This window comes from Dipodomys merriami, unplaced genomic scaffold, assembly GCF_024711535.1.
Source record: "Dipodomys merriami isolate MVZ:Mamm:240054 unplaced genomic scaffold, mDipMer1.0.p SCAF_50, whole genome shotgun sequence".
In the NCBI taxonomy this organism is placed as follows: domain Eukaryota; kingdom Metazoa; phylum Chordata; class Mammalia; order Rodentia; family Heteromyidae; genus Dipodomys; species Dipodomys merriami.
In genome coordinates this window covers 10,444,700-10,452,752 of record NW_027206069.1, presented here as the reverse complement: position 1 = coordinate 10,452,752, position 8,053 = coordinate 10,444,700, and the positions used below count along the sequence as shown (strand labels likewise).

Here is an 8,053-nt window from a genome sequence, read left to right as displayed (position 1 = left end):
TGAGACTGGAGGCTGACATGCTCTGTCCACAGGACTTTCCTTCCTTCTTGTCATCTCTCCCCAGTCCTCGGCTGTCCCCTCACCTGTCTGCCTCAGCAAGCCAGGGATGAGTTCTTCTTGACTTTGAGGTAATTAGAGCACAGTTCAGGCCTTCCACATTCCCTTAGATTCTAGCAAGGGTGGGGGTGGGTGGGGTGTGGTAGGCTCCCCACAACTGCTCAGCAGAGTTGTTTTGGGGGATGGCAGAAGTCTGTTCTGTTTCCCTCTGGTTCCTGGTTTTGCTGTCCTGCTCTGTTGGATTCTGTTTTTAGCTCCAACCCCTCATGGTGGCTCATCTCAGGCTCACATGCAGTTAGAAAGAGTGAGAACACCTCCTTGATTGGACTATGTTTAAGTCACATGCTGACTCTGGAACTTCGGTGACCAGTGAATGCAAGATATCGTTTGGCCGGGCCTAAGTCATGTGATCTAAATCTCTAACCCTATCCTGAGGACACAGGAAACACCTATCTACTATGATAGACAAACATGTGTTTTCAGAATACAAATGAGAGAGAGGCTTGGAAGGAATAAAGTACTTACTTGCCTGGCTGGCTCAGACAGAGGGTGACAGAGCCAGGCCCAGACCCAAGGTTTGTTTCTCTAGTGGCTGTCACTGGGCCATCTCAAGTAGGATGCAGGCTCCCCACCCCAGGAACTACGCCATAGCCTTTCTCAGGTCTGCAGCGCTTGTGAAAGACACGAGCTAGAGGTCCATTTAAAAATTATTATTTTTTTATTAACATCATCTTCCCATTTAGCCAAGTGTCTGTTGTGTATAAGGAATGTCGGTAAATATTCCATTTGAAGCTTCTTTGTACATATTTCCATCGATAAATAAACTCTGAATTCACATAAAAAAGTTAAACTTAAATAACTCATATTTTCCTTCTCTTGTAACAGGCATATATTGGTAAAATATAAATATTCTTGGACTCAGGCTTTGTTCTAAGTAAAGAGAACAGTTATTTATCACATGGTACAATTATTGACAATAGAACCAAGAAGTTGTCAGCTGGTGTCCTGGCATGGACTGGTACTGAGGTGGGAACAGAAGATTCACATTTGGTTTCTGGGCCAAGGAGGAGGAGGGGAGGCAGGAGGGGACAGAGGACAGGACAGTTGCTTTCTTTACAGCTTTGATAAAAATAATCTGTTCTGCCACTGAATTTTTTTAACTTGGAATATATTCTTCTATATTTACTGATTAATTCCATAATCATTTTACTTAAAACTCAGATGTCAACTAACCAAACAAATATGGCACATAATGATCCATTTTGAACAACGTTTGGAGATTTGAAACTATCATTGGGCTGGCAAAGAACAATGAGAGAAATCAATGCACGAGGAGAGAGCGATGATTTGGGGGTGGCTTGGTGAATTCACTGTGGTCAGCAGAACACCTGTCCAGGGCCTCCATGTGGCAGATTCGTCCCCTGGTGGCCTACGCAGGGCCTCTGTGGTCTGCAGGGCAGGTGAGGCAGGCGGCCGGCTCAGAGCACACGGGGGATTATGGTGAAGGGCACAGCAGGGCTGCTGGCCTCCAGCTCCAAGGCTGTCAGGAAACACTCAGTGGCCGCTGCGTCGTTGCCCTGAGCTTGGAGGACCTCACCCAGCCCGTTCCATACCTCGTGGGCTGTCGAGTTCACCTGGACAGCGTCCCGGAGGATCTTTTCTGCCAGACTGTAGCGGCCTAGCTGGTGAAGGATCAGGGCCTGCAGGAGTGAGAGACAGACATGAAGACAGACGGTCAGAGACTCAGGAGCTCTGGTACCTATCTGTTCTTGGGTTGGCAGCCAAGTCTGTGGATGAGGGAATTATGTCTCTACTCAGCTAGTTCTCAAGTAATTCCTGGACTCCAGGTTTAAAGCCAGGGCCTTATACTCTCCTTTAGCATTTCTAAATTTTTGCTCAAGGCTGGCATTCTATCACTTGAGTCATACCTCTACTTCTGGCTTCTTGCTGGCTAATTGGCGATAAGTCTTACAGATATTTCTGCCTGGGTTGGCTCTGAACTGTGGTCCTCAGATCTCAGCCTCCTGAGAAACTAGAATTATAGGTGCAAGCCACCAATGCCTGACTTCTGTTTTGGAGTCTTTTATAAGACTGAAATTTACCTACCATCATAACTTCCTAGTCTGTTCTTTGACTTCATAAATTTGTTGATGAACAATAATGGGGGGGTGGTACCTCACTTCAAATGCCTGACTTCTGTTTTGGAGTCTTTTATAAGACTGAGATTTACCTACCATCATAACTTCCTAGTCTGTTCTTTGACTTCATAAATTTGTTGATGAACAATAATGGGGGGGCGGTACCTCACTTCAAAGCTTAGAAAGCTAACCTTCCACAGATCTGAGATGTCTCATTTTCCTTATTGAGACATTCCTGGTTTTAAACTGAGCCTTGACCAACAGAGATGTGTCTGTGTTACTGTGCTAGACACAAACTGGCCATTCCGGCCTGCCTTCCATGCTTATAACTAATTTTGGATCAGCACCATACTGTTTTAACTTCTGTGACTCTGAGCCATGTTTTAACAGGTAGCTAAGTCTTTCCTCTCTGCCCTTTGACTACAGGATGCTTTGTCATCAAAGCAGGTGGACTACAAATTTATAGATAAAGCAATTCTTAAGGCTCCTCCCAGCACTCTCCTAGCTCCTGGGGACTGTCTGGAGTCCTCTTGGTGGAGTCCAGGGTGATGTGGCAAGGGATCCTGCCCCTTGGCTGGGACAGAGCCCTCCCACCCGAGACCTGCTTGGAAGGAAATAGAGTATTCAGACAGCCTCACTACCGGATCTCAAGCAGACCACATACATGGGGACCATTTCCCTGGGCTGTGGTCAGCAGGATGTCAGGCCTACCAAAGCTTCTGGCTGCTTCCTTTCAAAGGGAACTGTCAGCATAGGCTCCAATGAAGTCGGTGAAGGTGGGGACAGGCAAGGGTCTGGGCAGGGTCACAAGCAGCCATGGGGTTACAATGGAGACTCTTTTTGTTTTTCAAGAGGTGAGGCAGTATTGAACACACTCTGCAAGAAGGTTCTGATCCATTCTCCTGGCAGGGAAGCCCACTGCCTGCCACTGGCAGCATGGGGAGGGACAGGCCACCACGGAAAGGCAGAAAGATGCCTGCACTTACTTGGCTGTGGGTGGAGGGCACAGATCAGACACCAGGCTCGTCGCCTGTACAATCGGTTCCTTTCTTCCTTTACGGGGGAAGTGCTGGGCACCGTGCTGGACACTTTACTTGGCTCATCTATTATCACTGCTTTAACTACAGGGAGACAAGCTTTCTGAAAGGCCACATTTGTGCCCAAGGTTACAGAGAACACTGAGTTACAGGCTGCCTGCTGTGCTCACGGCCCAGAGCTGCCCCCATGCCTTTCAAAGGCTAGCCCACATCTGTGACCACGGGCAGAGCACTGTGGGCTCTCTCCCATCGTGCCCCAGTGGACTCAGGCAATAACCCAATCACAAACATGCAAGCAACAGCAAATGGGCGTCTGACACGCTGCGTGTTCCCTTTCATTTCTTTGGCCACTAATGGCTGATTTGATTGCTCCTCTCCCCAGCCTGCTGCTCAGTAGGGTTGTGTGCCTATTTGCTCATGGATGGGGAGGGTCCCTTGCTTTCCTTTAGGTGGCCCATAGGCGGCCTGAGGCTGGGGATGGCTGCTGGTGCCAAGGCACCAGGGGATACTGCTACTGGGGACACCTGGAGGTGTTCTCTGTGCACACAGAGGCCATTCTCTGATCCTGCTTGGGCTGGGTGTGGCCCAGCCCAGGGCTCACCTGACTCTCGTCCTTGGTGCTGGGCAGCTGCGCCCCTCTGCATTTCCCTAGCATTTAGGGCTCTTGTTTGTAAGAAATCTGGATTTGTCCTTCCAAGGTAGGAGCAGGCTGCCCTTCCCAGATGATCTTGTGGCTTCCTGAGCAATCTGCTTAGTAGAATTAATTCCTACACCCGGAGCTGTTCAGGGACATAGCACAGACTTGCCAGGGGCTGCCAGGGTAGGCTTGGCATGGGAATGTTGAAACAGGCCTCGGTCCAGATGCCTAGCAAGCCAATGGTAGCTCATGAATCAGCCCCATCACAACACTGACCCGAGCAGGCTCCAGCTGGGGTCTGCACCACTGCAGGAGCCAGCAAGGCCAGAGGTGGGGTTGGAGCTGGACATGCCTGGCTGTTAGGGGTGATGCTACCCGGAAGCTTGCTTCTCCTGCCCTGGACTTGAGCAGTTCTGCTGCGGGATCCTGACTTCACAAAGATCTGAGTTTTCACTCCAGAGACTGGCACTCAACCATCCTCACTGCCAGGGGGCCCCACTTTCTGGGGTCTCTTGGGGATGGCTGAGTTTTTCCCCCTCCTCCCTCTCCCCCACCTGGCTACTTCTTGCTCCAGGCTTGCTCCTCTGCCAGGGCTCCAGTCCATCTGCCACCCCTACAAGGCCCCGGGCTGCACTGCCTCCCGTGGGCAGCCCGACCCAGAAGGGGACAGCTTTTGCTTCCCACCCCCCACCTGACAAAAGGAAGAGATTCTGTGACATATTTCATGGCCAGGATGCTTCCTGTCTCCTTATCAAAACTCAACCAACAACATCAAGAGCTGGCCCAGGTGTCTAGAGAGGAACTTGTAAGACCTGACTCTCAAAGACCAGTGAAAATGGAAAATGTGTTAACAACGCACAGCCATTACTCTGTGCTGGGTGATGGCTCTCTGCTTGGCAGGCACGACCCCTCCATCTTCATTCACCTCTGGGAACCCATGCAATTGCAGATCATGTTTCATAGACCAGATGACCTGCCCAAGCAAGCCCTTTGCTGAGCTGAAGCAGGAACTGTGTGTGTGTGTGTGTGTGTGTGTGTGTGTGTGTAAACAGATCTCCACCTGTGTGTGTGTGTGTGTGTGTGTGTGTGTGTGTGTGTAAACAGATCTCCACCTGCCCAGCCTGAGGCTCCTGAGCCAGCTGGGCCCAGCCTGCAGCAAGGAGGGGGAGTCACCTCTGAGCTCCTTTGCTAGTCCCTTTCATCAGACACAAATGAAGATGGTTCTCAAGCTTGTAATTATTCTAATCAGGTGTTTTGTACAAATAAGATCTTGGTGATGCACCAAATTAGAAATAAAGGATTAAATGAAACCCGTTATTTCAAATGAGACAAAATGGACTTGGCTAGTTGGAGGGCAATTAGCATCTTCCTCACTCCTGCCTTTCTCGTGTGGTAATTGCTGCCCCAGGACTGAACACCTTGTCGCATGCCAGGGAGCCCTGCAGGAGCCCTGTGTGTGCTACTGTGCACACGCCTGGCTCTGGGAGTGCAGGGCAGCAGCAGGGTAGCCTGAGTCAGAAGCCTGCAGGGTCTCAGGCCGTTTGGGAGACCTTAGACAGCCCCATGGTGCTCTGTTCATGAGCAAAGTCAGCTGTGTGCTGGGCTGGAGAACATGTTATGGCCTGCTGCGTATGCCGCTAGATGAGGTACAGGCAGAAAGAGATGATGTCCCCGGAAGAAAGCGTCCTTCCCAAAGAAGCCATAGCTCCGAAGTCCTGTGGTTCAGCTCTAGCTGGGGTGCTGGCTCCTTAGGCAGAGTTTGGGGAGTATTCTGCCTTCCACAGCCTGGCTGGTGCTGCCCACACCACACTATGTGCTAGCTGGCCAGGTGTGTGCAGAGGCTCCTGGACCCACAGCAAGGTCAGGGACAGAGGAGGGAGTCTGCTGTCAAGCGTAGGACTGGACCACTTCAAGAGCATTTGTCCCTTTTCTAGGTCAGAAACGCCACCATTATACCCCTGCAGGCGGCAGTGGTGGGGCTGCAGCTCTTCCCAAACACAAAAGCCTGGGAGGACAAAGGCACCGGTCCACCAGCTGTATTAGGTTTTAGTGTGCAAGGGGAAGAATAAAGGATGCACGGTGTGTTTTACTGATGGCAAGCTGCTTGCCTGCTTGTTCTGCTTGGTGGTTTTAGCTCCAGCTCTACCTCCTCACTAGGTGGGGTTGTGGGTACCTGGAGGACAGGGACCAGACCTGTGTGGTCATCTCTGCACCTCCAGGTTCCCCCTGACAGGTAGCATGTACTCAGGGCAGAATGGGTAAAGAAGCAGCCACGAAAACCCAACACACAAGAATACAACTTAAGCCACTGCTGGTGTAGCTTTCAGAGTGGCGTTGTTAGAGGCAGAGGCTATGGGGCAGGGACATACTGTCTGGCAGGACAGGTGAAGTCCTGGAGGAGGTGGGTGGGGCTGAGGAGCAGGTGCAGCTTTTCCAGGGCCTGGCCTGGGCCTCGGCAGCGGGCACCCCTGGACTTTTGGACAGTGTGATAGAGGCCTGCCAGGGCGGGATCCTGTGGGGAGGCAGCAGCCAAAGGAAAGCTTTGTTACCCTCAAGAAGAGCACAGAGTAGCAGAGCTGGCTGGGCCCAAGCGGCAGATGTGCTAAAGGGATAAGGACACTGGAAAGGAGCCGGAAGGACTCTGCCAGCCCTGGCTGCTGCAGGGGACTGTGAGTTTGAGCCTTTTCCACAGGGGAAAGGCTCTAAGCTTTCTGTAGTGTGTGAGCCCTAGGGTCACCCAATGGCTAGGTCTGACTTCCAGCTCAGTCATCTACTTGGTCCAGTTGCTCTGAGTCTCAGAAGCTTTTTCTGTGGGATGGGAACTGTGGAGACTAATGGGATGTGCCACGTGCTAGCAGACTGCTCCACACACGTGTCAACCTTGGAATGGACCATCATCCCATGTCCTTCTCATTTCTGTGAATGACGTGAGGGGAGGGGACCTCCTTACCCTGTGATGCCAGTAGTTGATGTACCCTTTGATGCCATCCCTAGCCTCTGATGTACCCTTTGATGCCACCCCAGCACAGGGGTGGCTGGCACCAAGAGGTTCTGTGTAGATGCCGGCTACATGGAAGCCATGGGGAGTGGTGTGGGAGAGTGGGCGTGGCCCACTAGTGGGCTCTGGCTCAGGCTTTGCCACCTTTGTCCCAAACCCCAGTCAGGCCAGCGTGCTAGAGCCATGCCTCTGGAAGAAATCTATGGCAGCTGTCTGAGGGACAGGTTCTGCTCCCAGCTCAGCCCAGGGCCTGCCATGGCTTTTTCGCAGGCTCTGGGCTCACCTATCACAGAGCTGATCCACTCCCAAGAAAATCTCAGGATCGTTTTCAGACCATCCCTTTGGTCTGATGCTGCTCTGCAAGTGAGCAAGCAGAGGGCCAGACAGGAAAGAGCTCTGCTCTAGGCCGGTCCCTGCTGCCAGACACGGGGCGGAGAGGCCCAGGAGAGCACCTGTCCCACAGCAAATCTTTGCTTTTTCCTCTCTTACCACAGGGCTCTGACAGTGCCCAGGCCTTGACTATCCATTCTGCTTGTTCTGCCAGGGGCTGTGTGCACAGTAGATTGAGAGTTTTCTGGAAGCTGTTGGAGTTCCTGGGCTCCATAAGCCAGAGAAGAGGATGCCACGGCCAGTGGGGCTGGATGTCTAAGTTCACGGACCGCAGAAGAGCAGCTCACCCCACCATCACCCTCTGCACATTTGCATTTTCTATCCTGAGGATGCGGCAGGAGGCAGGGGATGCTGGTGGGATTTTCAAAACTTTCTTTCAGACCAGAATATACATAGCAAACTAGTGCCACTCTAAGTCCATAGGAAACATTGGCGTTAGCAGGAATACAGAGCTTTGACCTCCCTCCATGCTGCCCTATTCTCTTTAGGAAACACCAGAGGTGCATGAGCAGGAGGTTCTGAACATGCAGCATTCCGTGCTGCAGGTGTGGGGCCCTTTCTGCTTCCCTCTGATGCCTCCAGAAGGAAACTACAGCAACGCATGTGGGAGGGGTGGGGCTGTGGCTTCTCTCCCTGAATTCCAGCAGCTCCTGGCGGGGAGGCCTGGTCTCTCCTGGGCTTTGTTTTCTATTTCCTTTGTTTGGGGAGCTTTGAAACAGCTTGGGGGAACAAGTGTGTGTTCATGCCAGTTATAATAAGCTTGAAGGTTGACTGCTAGGCCAGAAGGTCTTGAGAG

At 51.8% G+C, this 8,053-nt stretch overlaps 1 protein-coding gene across 4 annotated transcripts in view; it reads right to left on the bottom strand.

The window, feature by feature from the left end:
- Positions 1 to 752: 752 nt before the first annotated feature.
- The window catches only part of LOC138810518 (tetratricopeptide repeat protein 7B), a 211,938-nt gene continuing 204,637 nt past the window's right edge, over positions 753 to 8,053 (bottom strand). For all 4 annotated transcript variants that reach the window (XM_069997742.1, XM_069997743.1, XM_069997744.1 and 1 more), the window contains one exon: positions 753 to 1,757. In XM_069997742.1, coding sequence (XP_069853843.1) covers positions 1,536 to 1,757 — 222 coding nt within the window. In that variant the 3' untranslated portion in view covers positions 753 to 1,535. The remainder of the gene's footprint in view (positions 1,758 to 8,053) is intronic.